Source organism: Pan paniscus, chromosome 5, assembly GCF_029289425.2.
Source record: "Pan paniscus chromosome 5, NHGRI_mPanPan1-v2.0_pri, whole genome shotgun sequence".
NCBI lineage: Eukaryota > Metazoa > Chordata > Mammalia > Primates > Hominidae > Pan > Pan paniscus.
Window position 1 is genome coordinate 177,181,901 of NC_073254.2, and position 23,786 is coordinate 177,205,686.

Consider the following 23,786-nt stretch of genomic DNA (forward strand, 5'->3'; position numbering starts at 1 on the left):
TATGTAATTTACTTGCAGAACTTGTAATATTTGGAATTGTAAAGGGGTGTATTAAAGAGTTACCTAGCAATAGAATTCAGCCTTTCTCTCCAGGAAATAATCTGTTTTACACAAACATGAAAAGTTATAGCCCCACCCCTTACATAAATGCATTAGTAGAAATGACTGCCAGGGCAAACCGCTGCTAATGTGCATGGTCGGTATATGTGTGCTGTGCTTTCTCTTCCTGTAGGCAAGGCAGTTTCCCCGGCATGAACCAGAGTGGACTTATGGCTTCCAGCTCTCCCTACAGCCAGCCCATGAACAACAGCTCTAGCCTGATGAACACGCAGGCTCCGCCCTACAGCATGGCGCCCGCCATGGTGAACAGCTCGGCAGGTAACCTTGGCAGCTCTGTGCTCCTGAGCCCCTCTCTCTCCCCTCTCCTCCTCTTAGGCTCCACCAGTGAATCTGCCTAAACGACCCGAGAAGGTGGATCAGTTGGCGAAAGTGGGAATCATACTACTTTTCTGCTTCTCAGAAACTTGCTCCATCTATTTAAGACTTGAGAATTACATTATATTTTATGTAAATTATTTTTATTCAATCTGTGTTTGTATAACAAGTGGACATATTTCAAGTATTATTGGAGATTGTTAAATATGCACACTAAGTTCTCTTTCTCTTTGGGAATTATTAGTATTGGAAGATCCTCAAATTCTCTCCATTTGGTAGTGGTGGAGACAAACATTTCGAATTCACATTTCAGGGGAAATCGCTGGAAGGGCAGAGCAAGGGGGGTTTGAAGTACTTTTTACATTTAGGGAAACACCTCTAAATATATGCTTGGAAGTAGCTGCTTCATAAATGCTCTGTGCAGATTGTCTCTATTGGGAAACTGTTTTAAATGTTTCATGATGTTTAGTTATTTTAACCCATTTTATAATCTCCACAGTAGCGTTCTTAAAAGTCATGCCTGATGATTGCAGTGGATGAGTAGCCAATGTGTGGAAAATATCAAGAGTGTCTGAAACTGTGCATATCTCCCATGATCTTAGACTCTTCAAGACCCTTGAACCCCCTCCTCAGGTTCCGTAACTACCTAAAGACAATGAGTACCACTTTTTACATAAAGTGATGTGTATTTCCAGCGACCTGTTACTCTCTGTCACATGTTAAAATGGATCTCACGGGAGGATTCCCTCCTTCAGAGACAGCGGGGCGTGGCTTAGCCAGTGTGTATCCCGTGATGCCCCGTGATGCATTAGGAATGCATGAGACAGCCAGATCCTTGGTTCTTTCTGATTACATTTTTTCATTTCTTCTGCCTTTCACCTCCTTTCTGGCCTGTCTTTGAAAGGCCTCCCCAGAAGTTCATGTTTCTGTGTCCGGCGGAACAGCCAGTGAGAGGCTGGGCTCGCCTCCTGTCTGAGCTTCTGCGTCGTTGATTTCTAGGACCTAATTGAAGGGTGACATTCCATGATGATTTCTCTTGAAAGATTTATGAAAGAGGAACACATAGAAACTAGTGGTAAAAATGAAGGTTTTTAAATAAATAAAATAGCCCTTCCTGATGCTCCGTTGAGTGCTTCTCCATCACAGTTTGGTGGATGTTTTACATTCGAGATGAAGGTGAAAAGCTTGCAAACAGCCTGTTAGCTGGAAGCCTCTTCTTTCCCTAATTTCCCTAACCAGTGCTGGCCCAGGTAACAGAGTATTGGGTTGTGACATACTATGTTTTGTCTGACTTGCTGGAATAAAATTACTTGAGAGCATTGAAACCACACAATCAATTTTCACCTAATATCAGCAGCGCTCATTTTCCCCTTCTTCCTTTGGACCCCAGAGCCACAAAAACAACCAACAACAAGCAGATGGCCCAGTGCCCTGCCTCAGAAGATTTATGTATTCCTAAGGAATAGCCAGCTTAATGGAGATTCACAGAGAGGGTTTCTTTCTATTCTTATTATTCAGATAATTCAGCTATTCGTTATTCCGTACAGAGGAAATCTGTTCAGCGAAAGGCCGTCCATCCTCACGATCTTTTGTATGGGGTGGTAGTGTATTTTTTACTGCATTGTACATTTTGAAACATTGAATTTTTAATAATTTAAACATTTATCCAATTTTCCTCTACACGTTGATCTGATTTTATCCCACCTTGATTAAGTGAAATACATAACAGAGGAGGACTGGCCATTTCGCATTGGCTGTGCACCTAGCAGCAGGTACACGTGAGTCTGCTGTTACTGCGTTCTGATCTCTCAGAGAGACAGGAGTGACGCAGAGCGTTACAGCACAGCCCCTGTGAGCACTGGGATGCGGGAGTGTCTACCTGACTGCACAAGAGATGGGCCAGAAATGGTGGGATCACCATCACTCCAGTCTCCTTGGTTTGGGCCCATGGAGATAAATTACCAGTGATAACAGCAAAGTGTTTCTCCATCAAAATATACTTTTGGAGAAAGCGAGGACAGCACAAATGATGGCCAGGTCTGGTGGTGGAATTTTCTGAACCTCAGCAGCCAGTGCAACCAGCATTCCAGCAATTTTCTTCACCGAGTTCAAACAACTGTGTTGTAGACAGTGTACGGGGCCAAAAAAAAATCCTCCTGTGTAGTGACAAATTGTTACAGGCTTCAGTGAGCAAGTAATTATTTAAATGGAGTCAGTGTGAGTATAAATGTGACAACTATTTCTTCACTTAAAATGCCAAGGGAAGGAGGATGGTAAGCAGTGGGAATTTTTCCTTCTAAAGAGCTTTTTTGGTTTTGTTTTGTTTCAATTATTTAGATTAAAAGGTTAGAATTATGTATTACTGTGGACAAAATTACAAATCACTGTAATACAATACATGTGTGATTGGTTAGGTTTTACTTATTTGTGTTGAGTTTTATAATATTCATTAGTCATTTGCACTTGTCTGCATATAAACCGTCATCTTAAAGTGGACATCTAAATTCCAAAAACTTTATCTCCCATCTGTGGTTCTAAGTTTGCCTCACCAGACGCTACTCTACAAAATGTAGGGCATTTCTCCTACTGCCACCTATAAATAGCACAGGAGCGGCCATATGTGCTGCTGGAACCAGGCTTTCTCACAGAGAGCCCTGGGCACATTCCAGAAGTGAGTCCTTCTGCTAACCTAGCACCACTCAGTCCCAAACGCAAAGTGTCCCGTTAATGCCCTGCCAGTACAGGGTATCCCAGCTCCAGTAGGCCTTTACGAAGAAAAAGGCAATCACACTGCCACAAAAAGTGAGAACCTCCTACCTCCGGACCTCCTGCAGTGCTTGTTAAAACGACCGATTCCGGGGCTCCCTTCAGAATTCTTGAGGTGGGTCCAGGAATCCGCATCCCTGACCACTTCCGCAGGTAGTTTTCATGCATGCAAGCTCAAGTTTGAGAAGCGCCAATGTGGAGGTATTTTGCTCAACAGTCTCCTGGCAGATCTGCTGCCAGCTTTGTGGGGCATTAGCTGTTTACCAGATGATTTGCTGTTTTGAAATTGAAAAAAAGAAAAGATTCACAAAACTACTCCTAGAATATCAATCTTCCAGCTGGATCACTGTTTTCTGTCTTGGGACTTCAGGGTCTCTCACAAAGGAAGGTTTGGGTCTTCAGCCTCATTGCGAGGGGCTGGTTGTCCGGGTTGTTTGTAGAGGTTGCTGGGGTGCTCACTTGCATGCTTGCTCTAAGGTAATGATTTCAAGTGAATTGCTGCCCTCCCACCATATACAAAGGACTTGATAAAAGGGTTTTGATAAGTTATGAAAACCAAATCTCTTAAACTGGGGGAAAATAGATCCTGAGATTATGCCAAAGTATGTGGATGGCTCCAGACTCTGTAGGTGGCTGGGGGAGCTGGTTTCCTTGGAAAGCCACCCAGCATGGCCAGTGTCCTGGGGGTGGCCACAGTGGGGAGGGGGCGCTGATGGCAATGATGGGGTATGCAGGGCCTCCAGGGTGCTCGCTGGCCCCACCCTGTGCCATGGAGGGTCCTCCCGGTCAGGGCTGTCAGGGCCTTGCGTATCCAACGAGAGCAATGCGTCTCCCGAGCCGTTCTTAGATCCTGTGTGTGTTACCTTCACAGTGGACTTTCGGTCTTGGCACATGTAAACATAGTCATGAACATCCGCGGATGTACATAGATCAGCCCTCTGTGTTTTCAAAAACAAGAAATCAAATATTTTGCAGTCTGGTATATTACCATGAAATGAAAAGAACTGTGCATTTCTGACCTATTTCACCATCTTCTGGAAATGATTTTGCAGACTTGTAAGGAGACTGAGTAAAGGAAGAGGAAGAAAGCAGGCATGAGTGTTGAAGTTCGGTTTGACTCATGTCATATGTTCTTTACATTCCTTTTGAGTATATTAAATCCAGTGTGGAATAGCTGCCTTAGGACCTTGACCCACACTTACTTTAAGAAATCGTTCTAGTTCTTAAATTTCAATGGTAAAACCAGAGGCTGGTGCTTGAAAAGTATTTACAGTGCTCAGGCAGCACTTTCTGCAGTTACAGATTCTTTACTGCCCCTTTTTATGTCTGAACTTTACATACTGGATTACTCGTGTCAATAGGAGAAGGAACAGTGCCTTGATTTAACACGTCCTTGTAATAGTTGTGGTCCTTCTCTTCTGGGAAAGGAGAAGAAACAGTGCCCCTGGAGTCCCATTGCCTTGGGAGGCATGTGGCTCGTTTCAGTGATTCCTTGAGAATTCTGGTAAGAAGTCAAAAATAAGCATTTAAATACAAAGAATAGTAAAAACCACAGTAAGGAAAGAGCTTCTGATCCATTTAGTAAAATAAAACATACATTTTATAAGGTAGAAATATTAAATAGAACCATTTATTACTCTAAATTCTATCCTTATTTATCTCTCAAAATAATAGAACAGTGCCACTTTTGATAATTTTTCTATTTGCACACCCAAAATGCCTGTTTTAAAATATATAATAGAGAATGAAGAAATTTGGGGAATTTCAGACCAACAATGTGTTTATATTCGTGTAAGTCTGATTTTCAAATCAGTGTAAATTGTCAGTAATTTCCATAATACATATTGGCCTAGTTCTGTATGCTTACAAGTTGCGTTTGTGTACGCTAACACATTTAATGCGTAAAATAGAATCTTACTATTCCTGCCTTCAAAATAATATTCATACATAATTTATTGTAAATACTGACAAAACTACCACTTAAAACCATTGGAGAAGCTCGATGCCACAGAAGCCATGTGCCCATGACTTTACCACTTTCTCTGGAATTGTTTTGGCTGTCATTCCTTTGAACCCGCTCTGAATCAACTAGCCAGGACATGTGGACTCGCATAAATAAGCCCCTCTTTTCGCACTCATCCTGCTCTTTTATCCTTCCATTCTTCTGAAAAGGGTGTTTTTTAATGTACAGGTTTACTAATTCATATCTCGTTAGACCCCAGAGACAAAACTGCGTGGAAGCAGTCCAGTCCGCTGCTTTGAACAAGGCGGTCTTCGCGGTGTAATATCTCTCAGCTGCTTGAGGTTTCACACATTCACAAAAATAACAGCATTTTTAGCTGATCCCAATAGATTTTTCTCTGCAGCTGCATCACTTGAAAAAGCTTTTTGTTCCAGTTCTTAAAGTCTAAGTATTGAAAGTAATTTGAAAAAAAGAAAAACATCCCAATTATGATTTGTGTGTGTTGTGATGACTTCAAGGACTGACTGGGCTGCAAATGGGCTTTGAAAAACAAGCCAATGCGCCCGTGGAAAAGACGGGATTTCAAAGTGTATTGTTGAGTGTGCTGATGTAAACTCATGGGCACGTGGCGGGGCAGGCTTTTTTGGCAGGACCTGTGGTCTCAACCTGCAGTGATGCTAACGATATTAGCAAATTAGCACCACAAAGCTTGCCAGCTAATTCACCAGAGCCTGCTCACTCTCTCACTGCTGTAATTAAAACTAATTATTTTCTAAAACATAGTAATACATGAATATGTGCAATAATCATTTTGTAGTGGGCAATCTGCGGAGCCTTTTTTAAAGCTTTTTTTTTTTTCTTGGCACATAACGCTACATGTGTCCCGCCTTGGTTGAGCCAGCACTTTCATTTGCAGAATGTAGAATGGGCCCTGTTCATCAAACCTCAGGTTTATTTTCATTTGAAATAGGCCTGGTTTCTGGTTCTTCCCACTCATGTATAAGGCTCATCATTCTCTCCCGTCTCTCTCCTTCCCTCTCTTCCTCACTCTGACTCTTCACATCTGGTTGGTGCCTCACTCGCAGCCCCTGCAGCCCAGTGTTGCGCAGATGGTTTTCACAGTGGGGTTCTGTAGAAATTCAGCTGTTATTCCCTGGATAGCTACACTGATTCCTAACTCTAGTCTTGTTCTTCCACTAAAAAGAAATCTAAACCCATATTTTTAACCTGAAAATGTCTGCTGGTATCTGCAGTGAATGTGGAGAAATCAGTTGTTCTATGGTGAACCTTTGATGCTAAAGCCTAAATAGAATTGATTGGATTTCTGAGCCTAGTGCTAGAAAATGTGGTGTTGACTCTGGAGCTGCTGTGGGCCTCTGACCTGGGCATTGAGCTGCTGTAAGGGTTGATGACCACAGGCTCTCAGACAGACTGAAAGGATCCCAGCACAACTGCAAAGTAATCAGAAATCCTTTCCTTCCAAAATTTATTTTTAATTATATTGTTTTTGAAGCCATCTGCTGTGATTGTCTTCCCTTATTGTTGACTAGACTACATGCAATAGATAAGGTTTTCAAAAGAAACACTGTGAAATGTCAAATAATTTTGCAAACTATAGATTATTTGCACTTATGAAATTAAGAAGGCGCTAAATCCTCTAGGACCTAGGTAGAAAATACACACACCCAGTATTTGCCTCCAACTCCTGATTAGTAATTTAAACATTTGCCTTATTTCCACTTGTTGCCTACTCTTTTGAAGGTATAATAATTTTGAAAAAATAATATTGCTATAAGTTGACCTTCATAGGTTTGGGTCTTAAGCACACAGAATGACTGCCCTTTTTTTTAGATAAAAAAGGATTTTGCCAGAATGCGGTGCTGTTTGCATTTCAGAAATTAATATGCTCCCCATTACAATTTCTTTTTTCTTTTCTTCCTTCAAGGGAAATGCGAGGGCCTCCTGCTTCACTCTGTAACTTGTGTTGGCAGGAGTACAGTCTGACGAATCACACATATAATCCTAAACTCTTTCTCCTGTTTTCGATTAGCATCTATGGGTCTTGCAGATATGATGTCTCCTGGTGAATCCAAACTGCCCCTGCCTCTCAAAGCAGACGGCAAAGAAGAAGGCACTCCACAGCCCGAGAGCAAGTCAAAGGTACTTCCTTCGCCTCTGCACGCGGTGTGGGGTCTGCCTAGCAAAAAGCTGCCATGTCGTTCTCTCTTCACTGGTGTTGGCCGACACTTTTTTTTCATTTGGTCTCCTCTGCATGCCTTCATTTTGTGCAACATGTTTGTAGTCTTCTTTTCTTTCCCCAGCCCCTTCATGGTGTGGATCTGAAAGTTACTAGTTCTTATGGCATTAACTCACGGTTGGGGGAGAGGGGTGGAGGGACAAGACCCACCTAAGAAAAATGCTTCGGGGTGGGGAGAAGTAGGGGTCCTGCCTGGTTTCGGTACTTGCAGCCATTTTCTCTGCCTTCAGTTTATAGCTTCCTGTTTTGGCCGCCTCAGCAACAACAACATACTTAATATTTTGCTTTCCTGCCTTATTTGATAAATAAGGTGAACAGCTTTTTTTTTTTCTTTCTTTCATAAGGGGTAACCCATGCTTAGCATTCCATGTAAGCTTGAAGTAAGCATGGTGGCGTACTGGCCTTCTCCAGCATCCAGCAGACTTACCCAATTATACTAATTAAGAATGTTGTTTTAATACCTTTATCTATGTGTGGTTTTGTGTGTTTGTTTGTACATGTCTTTATATATATATATATAATATATATAAAAAAAATTAGTTTGTTAAAGTGGATGTACTTTTTGTTATTTTAAATAAAGTTTGCCCTACCTTTGTCATTTTTTTTTTTTTTTATTCCTCTACCACAGGATAGCTACAGCTCTCAGGGTATTTCTCAGCCCCCAACCCCAGGCAACCTGCCAGTCCCTTCCCCAATGTCCCCCAGCTCTGCTAGCATCTCCTCATTTCATGGAGATGAAAGTGATAGCATTAGCAGCCCAGGCTGGCCAAAGACTCCATCAAGCCCTGTAAGTGGCTCTGGTTTTTTTTTGTTTTTTTTGTTTTTTGTTTTTTTGGGGTTTTTTGATAATTAATTAATTCTACTTGAATGCTTGCTTGTTTATTTGTTTTGTAAGACTTTTTCTTCATTATTTATCCATGAAAGGGTTTTCTTTATAAATAATAATATTAGTGACAAAATGAATAAAGTTTGCGTGCATCAAAGAAGTTGATTTCTGGTAATGAAAAAGCTGTTATAAAGAAGCACCTCTATACAAAGCATGCGAGTGTGTTAACTGGGTCCAAACTCCTTCACACAATGACTTTTTTAAAATGTCTGATCCATTATGCACTTGTAGAAGATTCTTCAAATGCGTTACTTCTCCATTTATATGGGAACTAATAGCAGCCATTGACTGAATGATAAGTTTGGCCCCTGACCTGTATTTTGCATGTTCTATCTATTTCAAAACTGCCTACCTGAAAGAAGTAAATACTCAATTTGGGTATGGTTTAGTGTAACATCAGCCCTGCTTTATTTTTAACCCATTTGTCTGAAATTAATAAAAACGTACAAGTTGTTAGTATGTGAATGAATTTTTAGTTTAATAATGTGTACCTATGTTAGAATCAGTTGAGATAGAACAATTGTATTCTGCACAAGACTGCTGATAATCTTGAAATTAAGTGTTGATTTTTGTATGATATATAAATTATAACAAAAATGTCACGGATGTATCAGGGAATTTTGTAAGCCTCAATGTTCTTCCGACCCTAGAAGTGGGCCTTTAGTTTCCTACTAAAGAAATTCTGTACCATTAGAAAAAAAAAAAAAAAGTAATGGTGCTGAAGCAACCTTTATTTTACATTCATATAAAGAATCAAAAGATCTTAAAAAAAAAATGCAATTACTTGCCAAGAAGGCTTAATTAACATGCTCATTTCTGTAAGACGATGTATTGACGAGCACGGCTCAGGAAGGCAAGTTGGAGGCAAGAAGACTCTAGCTGTGCAGAATCTGGCAATCTAGTCAAAACCCCAAAAGGAGGCTGCTATTAATTATCCATTCACTGGTTTAAACAGATAGAGCCTGAAGGCTTGAAGAGTTGGTTGTTCTAGTAAATGTTTGTAAAATTCACATGCAGCTCTAGGATAACCAGCATTTTCCCTTTCAGAGGAGGAAAGGGCGATATTCGCTCTTACCTTCTCTGCAGCTACGTTTCGATTTTGCAGCACCCGTGATGAAAGAGAAAGCGCTTCTAGGATGGGTATAGCAGACAGTGCGCTTCTAGGAGGGGTGCATCCGAACTCGCAGGAAGGGGCGCAACTCCTGCATTTTGATGTCTTTGTGTTATTTGCTTTGAGTCTCAGAAGGCAGCCGACATTGTGTTTTTCCCTCATAGTCTACCCTGGTTTTTTGTTTTGTTTTCTTTTTTTAATAGGAAAAGCATTCCTGAATCAGTAATGCTCTCGAGTTAACAGGTAGAATTCAGATAACTTCTCAAAAGTATTTGTGTGTTGGCCCAGAGGGAGAATTTCAGAGGTTAAAAATAATAATCTTTAAAACTTAAGATAATAATTAAGGGCCGGGTGCGGTGGCTCACGCCTATAATTCCAGCACTTTGGGAGGACGAGACGAGTGGATCACCTGAGGTCAGGAGTTCAAGACCAGCCTGGCCAACATGGTGAAACCTTGTCTCTACTAAAAATACAAAAATGAGCCAGGCATGGTGATGGGTGCCTGTAATCCCAGCTACTCGGGAGGCTGAGGCAGGAAAATCACTTGAACCCGAGAGGCGGAGGTTGCAGTGAGCCGAGATCGCGCCACTGCACTCCAGCCTGGGCGACAGAGTGAGACTCCATTTCAAAAAAAAAAAAAAAAAAAAGATAATAAGAATAAGCACTTATTAAAAAGAAAGACTAACAATAGACCATATTATATTGTTTAAAACTTTTCATCTTGCTAATTTCATTGACTTATAAAGAAGGCTTGAGATAGTCACAATATTTTAATTCACTAGTTAAGATTATCTCCATCCACTGTAGGAGACTTTATCAAAATCTGACTTTCTCCTTTAATGTAAGACAATAGCAAACTGAATTATAAACTTTGTTTTCTGATTATAATTAAACTTGAAATTGTGTATTTTTTCTCAATATTTCCATATATATGATCTCTTCCTGTACCATAAATAGTTTTAAGAATTTGCAAGCAAACTTCTGGCTCCTGTAGTAGATAGGAACAAGAGAAGCTGAAGTTCACAGTAGTGGAAAATGTCAGATTATTGCTCTGTGTTGAGAAAACGCCACTTTTTTGAATGAGATGCTAATTCAAAAAGGGGAGCAAAAGAGAGTATAATGAAGAACCTAACATTATCTCTGCTATCAAATCACTGCAAATACATGCAACCCCGGAATAGTTAACTGCTCTTTCTGAGATGCCGCTTCAATTTGGGCTTAAAATTGCTCTTAATAGTGTCCTTAATAAAGCCTGTCTAACAGCAGGTCTGGAAAAGGCAAAATGATGAAGATGCTCTATGCTTTGACAGTGTACTGTGGACCAACATTGTTTTGTTACAGAACATTCTAAAATAAAAATAAACATTTGTCCATACACATACACATACACATATTACCAGGCATATGGTAAAGACTGCTGAAATGTAAATCTGCCTAAAAGACTTGAGGAAAATGTACTTATAGGCTTAATTAAAGTATATGCAAGGAAAACATTTGTGGCACCATAATAATGTCTTGCTGTAATTTTACAGCAATTTCCATTCCTTTTTCTTGCCTCCACAAAGTTTCACAGCAGTAGGATACAATTTTTGCAACACTGAGGCGGTACTAGGTAGGCCTTAGTGACTGGTAAAAGTGAACCCGTCTTTCCGAAGGGCGAGTTTGTTTGCCCACTGTCAGTGGGAGGAGTGTAAATGAAGACCTTTATCCAAAGCCAGTGTCTATGAACAAGGACAGTATGTTCGGAGCCTGGTCAGTGATGAGAGTGATAACGTACATGCTGTCTGTTCACTAAGTCTTTATTTGCCCTCTGTTCAGACACCAAATATTGGCTGTGGTCATTGCCTGCCCAGTATGCGAACCATAAGCTGGGGTGGAGGCGTTGAGTGCTGGCCGCGGACGCAACCTCTTGCTCAGCCTTCAGTCTTACTAGACTGTGCCCACGTTCACTCCACACCTTGCTCAGTGAAATCCTGTTTATAGGATATTTGAATCAGCTGTTAATTCCTGTTAGCATGTTGCCAAGCTTTTCACATCCTTTTTGTCCATTGGAGTAATCACTCATGGAAAAAAAAAAATGCTATCACAGCCCTCCAGCATGCAGAGCACCACGCTAAGTGTTGTTGGTCAGCATCCACCCAAACTCTGACTTGTGGAACTTAGAATCTAGTCGGAAAAGTGGATGTCAGACAAATAGTTACGTGCAAAACATACAGTTTTACACAGTGTGTGACGTCGTGCTGCAAAGGAAAAGTAAAGCGTGTGGCAGTGGTGAAACTGAGGCCCTGGTTTAGCTAAGTGAGCCAGCCTCGGGAGGCCTCTTCGGAATTTATCACGTAAACTGAGGCCTGACCGTGTCAGTTCCCTGCAGATGCAGTTTCCTACATTATGGTGCCATAAAAATGCCTCTTAGAAGATCTAAAAATTATGAAAAAGAACTATTCTCTTAGAAAGTATCTTCATTTAATTTTTCCAGTGTTATGACAACAAATTGAGATAGGCACAAGTTAATTAAACTTAAGTTTATTTAACCAAGGAGAGAAAAGTTAATATATAGTCAAACTGTGTCCATCAGTATCTCAGGCCTATTCCAGCTTGTAAGAATCCAGTCCCTTCAGAAGCAAGAACAAGCATTTCTGTGCCCCATTGCTCCGTTCATGATTCTATTCATCCAGAACCACTCCCCAGTTTCAGTTTAGAGAGGACTAAACCAGGAACGGCAGATGGATCTTACAAACAGGATATTGGTTGAGCTAATTGGAGCAATTTTAAATTGAAATGATTGCTTTTATTTGTCTTATCTTTAAACTGAATCTCAAACTTTTACCTCAGTTTTTTACAAATAAAATGCAAGAGGGAAGTTGTTTTACTGTTAACTGATTATAGATTATAATGCCTTTTTCTTCATGTTCTTATTTCAAATTTTCACTTTTGAAAAACGTTGGACCCATTTTTTTAAGTGTAACTCCCCAAAGAAGAAAAAAACTCTATACTAAAATTTAGAAACCTCTTAATAATAACTGTCCTGTTAATAAAAAAGAAAACTCCATACTAAAATTTAGGAACCTGTTTTTAACAACTGTCCCATTAATGACGGCAGAGCTTCTGAGGTGCTGCCCGGATGAGGATCTTGTGTAAAGTGTGTTAGAGCAGCCTCTTTTCCTAGTCAAGTAGGCCTTGGGTACAAGGATATGAAAAATAAGCTTTAAAAACTTATTTGGATATATAGTTTCTATATTCTAAGTGTACATATGGGTTTATAGACATATATATATTCACACATATATGAATATGTATACATATATATTTTTTAAGCTCTTATCTAAAGTGGTTTTTAAGTGATGTGAAGTTTAACCTCAGCATCAAAGTATATTCTAAAATATAAAACAACTATTTTTTATCATTCTACATTTTTTATTTACATCAACTGTATCACCCATTACATATTTGATAAAGAGGTTATGCCTCAGTAATTCTGAAGCCGAAGGCTTAAAATCTCAGCCCAGTGACTCTGGAGAATCACGTGTTAGTTAAAGGGAAAGCGGCGGCCTCACGTGCTGCATAAGTTTCATTCTCAGGCATCCTTTCTGAGGGACCTACTTTTACTGGAGATCATTCTGCTAAATAAGGTAACATCTGGCCTCAATGGCAGTCATGTTAGTTAACCCCCTAAACCTTCAAAAATATGTTTAAAATTATGTTAAGCTAAATAAAGAAAAAGAAAAGGAAAAAAACTTAAGAATTCTGTCTGTAATAATTTCTCTATATTGCAAATAATAACCTAGGTATGCATAAATAAATGAAGTAAATTATTGTTCCAAGAAATCTTTATTGAGAACTGAGAAAAGATTTTGTACAATAACCCCAGTATTGCAAATATTGTAAATATTTTTACAAATACAGAGATATAAATAAGAAAGGGAAGAGATACAGTTGGCCCGCCTAGGGCTAAAAGTGTTACCTGTCCAGATTATGTAATCCACGGAGTAGGCTTCAGGTGTTCAGAAACGGCAACTCTTGATATTTTAGTGTCAGGTAAAAGCAGGTACATAGAAACCCAAGAACTAGAGTATCAATATAAAACACATGAGCATATAAATACATGGGCATAAAAATAAATGTATATGTTTATCCATAAATCCCAAAGCTTTGATTGACCCTTAGTTTATCTAAAAAAAAAAAAACAAAAAACACACGAGCTTATAGCCCACACCACTGGTTCCCGTGACTGGAAATCTACCTTATATTTTTCAGCAAGCACCGTGTGGTTGCTCATGCTCCAGATGCTGTAGCATTTTAACGAAGATACCCTTTAGCCATTCTTGTTTTGACAAGGAAAAGTAGGAGTCCTTTTAATGTTTTGGGCTCTATAATATCACATGTAAAAATTTTAATTCACTATGATCATTCCATGAGCTAGAACCCTTTTATTTTTAAAAATAACATGAGGTGTCACTGGAATTTTGCCTTCTGGGATTCAACGCTTATATCCAAAAAGGGCTTTGTTCTTTTTTGTTTTTGTTTTTAAGTGTATAAAAGGGGGAGTTTGGGCCTTTTATTTAAAGTAAAAGTAAATTCCTAACTAAGAAAATGTATAGTTTGTGCCTGAACTAGTAGCCTTCATTCCTAATTGTTGTGTGATAGCAGTAGTTTTTAATCTCTTCTCTTCTTGTATTTGTTAGCTCATTACTTTTTTCTCACCTTCTTCCCTCTCCCTCTGCCCACCCATGCCCCACCTCCACATGCTGCTTCTGGGTACTAGAAGTCCAGCTCCTCCACCACTACTGGGGAGAAGATCACGAAGGTGTACGAGCTGGGGAATGAGCCAGAGAGAAAGCTCTGGGTCGACCGATACCTCACCTTCATGGAAGAGAGAGGCTCTCCTGTCTCGAGTCTGCCTGCTGTGGGCAAGAAGCCCCTGGACCTGTTCCGACTCTACGTCTGCGTCAAAGAGATCGGGGGTTTGGCCCAGGTAAGAATGAGTGAGGGAGGGGGTGAGAAAGGAAGCATTGTGGATAAGTTCTTGCAGTGGCTTTCTTTGAATGTGTGGACTCATTTTTTTTCTCACAAAGGAAAAGCTAAGCCTGTGTGAAAGTCGCCTTCCTGCAACCCACGTCTGTGCTGTCAGGGAGCACTGGGGGACCCTGGCTCTGCCACCAACTCGCAGCGTGACCTCAGCAGGTCATGTTCTTGGACCTCAGTTTCGTCATGTATACAGTGGGCCAGACTAGATTTTCCTGTAGGTTTTCTTACAGCTCCAGAATTCTCCGGAATCTGCCAGTAGTTCATAGTAAATACTCAGAAATGTTTTACAAATGACTGAATTAATTATCTGTGTCAGATATAAGTCACATTTACTGCTTCCCTCTATCCAGAACAGGTTAGCAGGAAAATTAAGTGATACTTGTCAAACCATGCCCACGATAACTGGACAGTTAGGAGGGCCATTGCTGTGACCTCCAGCGGGCTAGGCCTGAGGTGTGACAGGGGAGCTGCCTGGGCTGCAGATTTAAGGAGCTATCCACTGTGTGCTTGCTTGACTCTCGGAGTGAGTGCATCCTGAAGTCTCATACCCCAGGCACCGGCTTTCCTCACTGTAGCCCTCGCTCCTTAATCAGGAGTCTAGTTGTAGGACCACGCCCTGTCATAGGAACAGGGAAAAGGTACTCACTGTGTAACCTTTGTCTTTCTAAATACATGAGTCACCAGCCCCAAAGCATAGATGAGAAAACTCCTGTGTAACAAAATCAAGTACAGGATGGGGTGCAGTGGCTTACACCTGTAATCCCAGCACTTTGGGAAGCCAAGGCAGGAGGATCACTTGAGGCCAGGAGTTGCAGACTAGCCTGGGGAACCCAGTAAGACTTTGTCTCCATTAAAAACTACAAAACTTAGCCGGGCGTGGTGATGCACACCTATAGTCCCAGCTATTCAGGAGGCTGAGGTGGGAGGATCGCTTGAGCCCAGGAGTTCAAGGTTACAGTAAGCTTTGATCACACTACTATACTCCAGCCTGGGTGACAGAGCAAGACCCTGTCTCAATAAAAAATAATATATTTTTTAAAAAATAGAATAATGCTGTAGCCCAGGGACACTCACAGGGTAGTTGGTGGGGCCAGGTCTGTCTGACTCCAGACACATACTCTTCCCATTTGCCACTGGTTCTGGAGTCCAGCTATGCATTAGAATGGCCTGGGCAGCTTTTCAAAGCTGTCAGTACCTGGGCTACCACCCGACATCAATGAAATGAAACCTTCTGTGCCCAAGGTCATCTAACAGGCAGTCAGAATCAGGCGCCCTGCGCCCCACCAAGGTGGCGGGGGTCACTAACTATCCAAGGGCAAGTCATCTGCCCTGCAGGTGTCACTGACGGCCTACCGTGGTCTCAGTGCTGCGTCTCGGGGGAGAAAGGGGAGGCCTTCTTTGTGCTTAGCCTTCCCACTAGGTGCCTAATCCATTCCATGGGGGAACTGAGACCTGTGACAGAAAGAATTAGAGCTTGCCCAAGACGCTGCATAACCAGCTGCTAAGTCGTGTGATACCACGTGTGAGTGATGGTCAGCCAAGAGAATGATTGAGACACGCCTCTCTCTGACCTGGACTCCCTGACCTTTCCCCTCTGCACCTGGGCTCCTTTGCCTTCTGCCCCTGGACTCCCCTGACCTTTCTCCCCTGCACCTAGCCTCTTCTGACATGGATTTTTTAGAATCACCAAGACTGCTCAAACGATTAGATTTTATCAGCCAGCACAGAGTAGATAGTGTCTGGCTACTTCCTTACTGTGACTGTGTCCACGGTGTATATAACCAGGCTGGATCTGTCACGAGACTCTCCGCGGGCTTGTAATGAGGGTTGCTGGAATGTAGCTGGGTTGCATCTTTGTCCCCACCCCATCATGCTGTCTACCTTGTGGGCATCAGATGTGGTTGGGAGCAGGTGCTGCCACCACACAAAGCTCAGCTCCCAGCCTTCCTTCTTAGGTCACACTGAGCAGTGCCCAGCTTGCCATTTCTGAAGTAACCCGAAGACCCACGGTTTGCAGCCCTGCATTCAGTGCCAAAAGAGGGCGGTGGGCATCTCCGGGAGCATCCACAATTTATTATACACCACCGAGTACTAAGTAAATGGACATAAGAGCCGTGTGAGAAAGTTTGAACCCAGAAATTTAATATTTCATTAAAAACCACTGTCCCCTTACCCCCTCCCTTGCCACACAACGCAGGAGACATCAAAAGGCAAAACCTTCCCCAAGTTATTTGCAAATCCTCATGTTTCATTCATATGTTTAACCTTTCATAACCTGTTCCCAAGTGGGAATCAAAAGGTTGAAATAATGCCTCAGATCTTGACGTCACATTTCAGGAGTTCTCTTTCTTTCTCCTCCTTTTGCGACTGTGTTGTCTCCAGCCCTTTAAGCCTCCTTGAGTAAGAGCACCGCACAGGAAGGTGTGCACCTGCCCCGTCAGCAGGGCTGGTGGCCAGTGGCATCGCATCATGCTTTTTAAGTTGGGGGCCGTTGGTCCAGGGGCTCATTTGCCTTCGCACGAGGTGCTGCTTTTGCTTTTGCCTGACACCCCCAGCAGTCTTGGGGTGAGGGGATGGGTACGGCCCAGAATCACAGGCCCTCTTCTGAGGGCTTGCAGCTGCTGGAATGAGCACTTTCACATCAGTGCCCAAAAACCTAACTTGGAAAATAGTGCCGTTGTTGCTTTTTAAATGTTTTGAGATGCCCTTTTTCCTTAATTGGAGGTGCGGTGGGATGAGCGTGAGGCGTTGGGAGACGTGGCGGGCAGAAGGACCTCCGAGCAGTGCTTTTTCTGTTGCCATCAGCAGGTTCCCTAATGGTTTTATAACTGTAAATGCTGCCTATGCACTCCTGAGTGGGAGTAATGAGCATTAGTTAAAAGAGGCAAATGAAGAAAAGTCAACCAAGACATTAAGTGCTTTTTTTGTCTCCTGGCTTTAAACAAGCCACTTTGCTGCAAACCAATGATCCTGCCGTGTTTTTCGCTAGGTTAATAAAAACAAGAAGTGGCGTGAGCTGGCAACCAACCTAAACGTTGGCACCTCAAGCAGTGCAGCGAGCTCCCTGAAAAAGCAGTATATTCAGTACCTGTTTGCCTTTGAGTGCAAGATCGAACGTGGGGAGGAGCCCCCGCCGGAAGTCTTCAGCACCGGGGACACCAAAAAGCAGCCCAAGCTTCAGCCGCCATCTCCTGGTAAGTGGCGGCGCTGCAGTCACTGGCCCAGGAAAGCCCAGGCGCCTGGCCTGGGAGGTTCCGGGAAGGTGGTTTCACAGTCAGGCCAACAGGGAACTCGGGACCTTTGAGAGGCGGGGGTTCCTGTGTCGTTTTGTTTATTTAATTGGACGCCCACTGGCAGTGTTAAGGGATGAGAGAATTAAATCTGGGATATGGCCATTTCTGGTTGACACTTGGAAGGCACCCCTTCTTTTGCTTTACCTTAATCAAAACAGGCTTTCGAATTCTAAGCCATATACGTTTATTGCTTATACAAGTATTCAAAAAGATTCCATCTACCTCTACACAAAATAAAGATCCCCCAGTGGCCAGTTTGAATACTTGTGCACTTCTAGGAAATGCCACCCTACAGGTTCGACAGCTCGAGCTCCCCTGCCCTCTGTCGGAAATCCTGATTTGAACTTTAGTAAAATGAAGCCTGGGCTTCGTTTCTAATGTCCCCTACCCAGCAAGTTGTCACTTCTAGGGAATTTAGCAAGCTGTCGTGGTAAGGATCCACACGGCCTTGTTTTGGAAACAGGTGGTCTTTTGCAGCCTTGTTCTGGAAGTCAGGGGTCTTAGGAATGGGTGCGGCGCTGGCCACCAACATGCTCGCAGGCCGAGCCACATCAGTGACGCCTGCTGGCTCCCTTCCCTCTCCTCCCCACTGACAGAGACCCTCCCATTCCTTTCAGCTCCCCTGCCAGCCTTCGTTCTACCGTTTGGCTTTCAGATTTGAAATGACAAAATCATATATTCTGATAAATGCAATAGTAGAGAGGGGAAGAAATTGGCACCTTAGTGCTGGGTGGTGACCTCACTCCACTAGATCCGACTATTCTCTTATCTGTGTCTGCCTCGCAGTCAGCGACCTTCAGCACATTAGCCTCACTGTTCCTGGTCCCTGTCTACGAGATGTGGCTGCACCCACCGCTCCTGTACACAGCTTGTTCTGAGCGTGGCTGGCAGCCCGTGTTTCCTGAGCACTTCCAGTGTGCCGGGCCCTTTTCTAAGTGCTATCATTTCATTTTCACATCAGCCCTGTGACATTGATACTATTTTAAAATCCATGAGAAAATGAAGGTCTCGTGGAATCTAAGTACTTGCCCAAAGCCAACTGGCTGGGGAGTAGAAGGTCTTATCTGGGGCATCTGGTGCTAGAGTATACACGATACCCACCAGACACCTCTGGCTGTATTGAAAATGCCTTTGTAATATGTGAAATGTTTACACATAGAAGCCAGAGAAAGAGGTCATTTCACTTTTAATGATTTCCTCTAGCTGCTGTCTGGATGGCAAAGCTGACATCCAAGATTGCTAATCAAGGGATCTCACATTAATACGTTTTAGGCCCAAAGTGCACTTGTAGTGAATATACCTAGAATTACATCTGTAGGCTCTAAAAACAAGTAGAAATCCTCGCTAACCTCATCCTTAAAGATTCAAAGGCTTTGCCAACTCAGGTGTCCCTTAAAAACTGGGAAATCTAATTTTAAAAATCTCACAACATTACATCCAGTTCACAGAGTAAAACAAGCTGCCTGTGAACAGCTCTGAAACTATTTTTCCAAAATAAAAACCCAGTGGGGCGTAGGGACCAAAGTGGTGATGTCTGTAAAGATCTAAGGGTACATTTTATTTGCCAGGAAAGAACTCGTGTCACTGAATGGGCTGCACTTGTGTATGGAGAATAGCTCTCCCAGTGTGCATCAGCTTCAGGACGGGGGCCCTGCTGAGGCGTATAGATCCTTCAGAAAGTGGAGGGCCTGTTCTCTTATCAGCCAGCCCTTCCCTTTTCCCCTTTTTTAAACTGTCATTTTTATGGCAACATTATCATTTTAACTACACAAAAGAGCTTGGATTGCAAATGGACTCCTGGTATACATTCTTCTCAGTAGTCCAGATGGAGCCGAGGGCCTGTGACACAGGAGGCAGTGGAAGGAAAGCCTCCTGGTCTCATCCAGCCCCGAGAGCACGTGCAGGGGCTCCAGGCACACACAGGCGTCTGGGGGTCGCAGGCAGAGGCACCCTGGTCTTCAGAAGCCTCTCGATTCACCGCCACCCACACAGCGGGTGGCCTCTCCAATTCCAGTCCCATCATTAGGGAAAGTGTCTGGAAACATTTTTGTTGTTAAAGGAAAATAAAATTATTCCCAACTATTGGCCATGTTAGAGTCTCATTTATTACAAGATTTTTAAACACAAATTTACAGTAAAAATTTGTGTTCTTTGAAGTCACTTTTTCCTGGAAGAACATAATTATAGTTTATTTTTTACCAGCACATTCAGGCGAACTAAACTAAAAGATTCTGAAGAAACATTTTAGATTTTTTTTTTCCCCCAGTGATTGCTCTGAACCAGCTAAAATCCTAAGTCTTTTGACTGTATTCTAAGAGCACTCTAAGTCATCTGTCTCTAGTCAGGTTTCAATTTGGGGTGCTAATACAGCTCTAGGCTTCAATTCTGTCAGCCTCTGGGAGGCATAAGCCCCTTGGCCCCTGGGGCTGCACCCCACACATCACTGCCAAGTGGCTGTGTGGCTTCTCACACCGGATGTCTGGGTTCCTGTCTTCCAGCCACCAGAGCAAGTCAGTGATTGAGACTCCCAGGTGAACCAAGGCAAGGCCTTGGGGTGTGGTTTGTGTCTTTAAGGTGCCAGTGGCGATCTTGTTATAAAACATCTAGAAAAGGTTGTGGGGGAGTTCCAATGAGCGCTGTAGGAAGCACCTCCCCACATGGCCCCTGCAGCCTGTAAGCTGGAGATGCGGAGGGGAATGGAAGGGACCAGGCTGGGAGAAGTGGGGCAGGGGTGGGGCATGGAGCTCCACATTCAATTAGTAAGTCTGTAACCAAAAACCCATCCATCTTGGCTGGCAGGTGGCTGACTGAATTTCTATTATTAGCTGACAGGTGATGTCACAAAACCTGTCATGGATCCAACTAGGGAATCCTCAGTGGAAGATAAATGAGAAAGGGACTCAGGTTATAAACAGAGGTGCCCTCTGGTTGACCTGTAGTCACTGTAGACCTGGGACATATCGGCTATTCCTTCTCCCCAACCTACTTCGCTCAACCCCGCCAGAACTAGGGCACCAGGTTCGTGCCGGGTAAATTATCTTCCCAGCTAGGAGCCTGGCCATGCTGTCTGAAGTGTGTGAATGTACTTAACCTTCAGTAACCTTTCCATTGTTTACTTTAGAGTATACATTTGTAGCTTCTGGCAAAAGGTAGGGATGTCCTAGAGAGCCTGCCAGCCTCCTCTATTAATGGAGTTACAAGAGGTTGCATTCATTTTTTTTTTCCACGAAAGGAAAGGAAAAAAAACACTGGCAAGGGAGATTTTTCCTTTTTTTTTTATTAGCTATAAATGTGAATACTTGTAAATAAGGGTCTTTCTGAAATCAAGCCTTGCAAGTGATGTTTCCAAGGAGGCTGTCGGCTGGAGTGGAGCCTGCCTGAATTTCGAAAGCAAGTCATTTCTCTTCTGCAGCACTAGGCGGGCAACCATGTCTGCAGGATTATTACCCTTTTATATCTGCAAAAGACGACTTTCTTCCTTTACTCCAATATACCTTTTTAACATGTGTTTCCAGGGTTTTACGCAAATTTGGTTTGTAAGTATGAGTGAATACATTTTTCTTTTAAAATACCTACAATAAGTGTCAATCTTCTCTGTATAACAAACCCCCATGACATGCGTTTACCTATGTAACAAACCTGCACATCCTGCACATGTACCGCTCAACTTAAAGTTTAAAAAAAAAAAAAAGTAAATAAAAACTTTTTTTAAAAAGTCAGTCTTTGTGGCATCTCTGAGAACTTCTCTAAGTCATTCAGTGCAGGGCTCACAGGGACGGATGTTACGCAGTGTTCAGCTCTGTTGGCCAGCGTTCATTCCAACCCAGGCCAGGGGCTGGGCAGACCTCATCTGGCTAGAAATGTCTCTGTCTAGCTGAGGCTTTCCGAGTAGAAATAATGTACTCATTTTGATTTCTGACTCCTTCCCAGTGTCCTCTGTAACCTCTTGTGGTTTGTTTCACCTCCGTTGCCACTAGAGTAAAATGTGAATAATGGTAATTGTAGTGAGCCTTGGGAACGTCATAGGAAAGGCATTCTACACAATAACATGGAAAACGTTATTCACAAGCAGCAGTAATCCTGCCATTTGTTCGGGGGGTTCTGCACGTTTTTATCAGAAACTCCATGAGGGCAGGGGTTGTTGTCTTTCTTATCAGTTTGGTCCACTGGTGTATGTGAGCATAGAAGAGAGCCTAGACTATAGTAGGTGTATTACTCATTGATTAAGTATTTGTTTAATTCACACATGAAACCAGTATCTATTGATGATCTGGCGTGCTAAGGACTGCAGTAGATGACAGAGCAGGAGCCCTGCAAATGTTACGTTTTTCCCTCAAGGTGAGGTTAATTAATTTTTCCAAGAGTCCCACATAAGGTTTGGAAAAAATCAGTTCAATTCTGTTATTATAATGTAATTATACTTAAAGCCAAATCTCAGCACCCTGATAACAACATTAAAAAACGCCAAACCAGTATGACTTGTGCTTTTTGATAACAAATCTGATTTCATAGGTCAAAAAGTGACACTCTTAATGACAGCACAGACACATTCAGATGTTGAGAAGCTATTGAAATGACATAAGGCTCATTGTTAATTTGTGTCCTTGCTTTTCATCTTAAACATTTCACATTGTCTAAGACCCAGAACTAAGTTTTCTAATTTTGTTTCTAAAACAGCACAATAATTCATCGAGTTGATGCACGAAAATTTTCATCCCATTTATAAAAATGTACATTTAGATTATTTCCAGTCTAGACAACAGTGAATGAACACTCTTCTGCCTAAAGCCTCCTTTTTATTAGATTATTTTCTTGGGATAAATACCCCAGAAAATAAGTATCCAGTCAAAAGATATAAATGTGTTTTATGGCTCACAAATGAAATATGTTGCCAAATAGTTTACTCAAAAACTTCTTTACTAATTTTTACTGTAAACAATAGAAAAGCAACGAATTTTACAGCATCATTATCAGCAATGGCTATTGTTACTGTTTCTAATAAGATGGTGTCTTATTTACATTTATGTCTTTCATCTGTATAACTAGCAAGGCGGCTGGGCTTACTTGATAATCTCTGGATTTCTTCCTGTTTCTCTTGGTGCTGCTACTATCAGCTAACTCGGGATCCTTGCAAGGCCCACAGACCCCCCAGTCAACTGGCAGCAATTCCATGGCAGAGGTTCCAGGTGACCTGAAGCCACCTACCCCAGCCTCCACCCCTCACGGCCAGATGACCCCATTGCAAGGTGGAAGGTATGTTCAAATAACTCTGTGAGGCATACAAAGTCACATTTGTTCACCTTATAGTTTTCTGGGGCAAACTTCACAGAGAGAAGAAATGGTATTCCCTAGAGAGTTTTTAAATGTTGATGACTGCCAGTTTTCTTCATGTCATTTATCTTGAATGGTTTTTGCATTTGCACATTTCAAGATGGGTTCATCTTCTGAATGTACTGTTTGGAGGTAACTCCTGCTGTATCATTAAGCTTTCATTCTTTGCCTCTCTTCAGAAGCAGTACAATCAGTGTGCACGACCCATTCTCAGACGTGAGTGATTCATCCTTCCCGAAACGAAACTCCATGACTCCAAACGCCCCCTACCAGCAGGGCATGAGCATGCCCGATGTGATGGGCAGGATGCCCTATGAGCCCAACAAGGACCCCTTTGGGGGAATGAGAAAAGGTACGTGTAGAGGGGCCTCCACCCGGCCATGGACCAGTGGGCATTCTACTCTCTGCCGTTCCACAACAGTTCACCTTTCACTCAGAACACCTCTGAGCCCATGCTGCATCGGTGTGGGTCCCAGGTCCCCATCCTACTCCACTTGTGGCCTTGGGAAAAGCAGTTAGCCTCTTTGTGCCCTCATCCTTTCCCCGGCTGGCCTCAGTGCCCTCAGCCTGTTCCCTGGCACATGCTCCCTGTTTCCGGATACCTGCCACCTCCTTACACGTGCCAAGTTACGTTCCTCATCTAGAAATTGGGAAAATAATAGGACCCGCTTCCAAAGGCATGGCAAGGATTAAGTTCCTGCACACAGAGCTCAGAGAAG

The 23,786-nt window shown here is 42.6% G+C and overlaps 1 protein-coding gene across 11 annotated transcripts in view; it reads left to right on the plus strand.

Annotated features, from left to right (window-relative positions):
* The window catches only part of ARID1B (AT-rich interaction domain 1B), a 436,783-nt gene that overhangs the window by 394,004 nt on the left and 18,993 nt on the right, over positions 1–23,786 (plus strand). For 8 of the 11 annotated variants that reach the window (XM_034963130.3, XM_034963134.3, XM_034963128.3 and 5 more), the window contains 7 exons: positions 233–378; positions 7,215–7,324; positions 8,050–8,208; positions 14,181–14,390; positions 17,433–17,637; positions 22,851–22,989; positions 23,247–23,419. In XM_034963130.3, coding sequence (XP_034819021.3) covers positions 233–378; positions 7,215–7,324; positions 8,050–8,208; positions 14,181–14,390; positions 17,433–17,637; positions 22,851–22,989; positions 23,247–23,419 — 1,142 coding nt within the window. The remainder of the gene's footprint in view (positions 1–232; positions 379–7,214; positions 7,325–8,049; positions 8,209–14,180; positions 14,391–17,432; positions 17,638–22,850; positions 22,990–23,246; positions 23,420–23,786) is intronic. The other 3 variants (XM_034963132.3, XM_055114274.2, XM_034963135.4) reach the window with 1 other exon arrangement.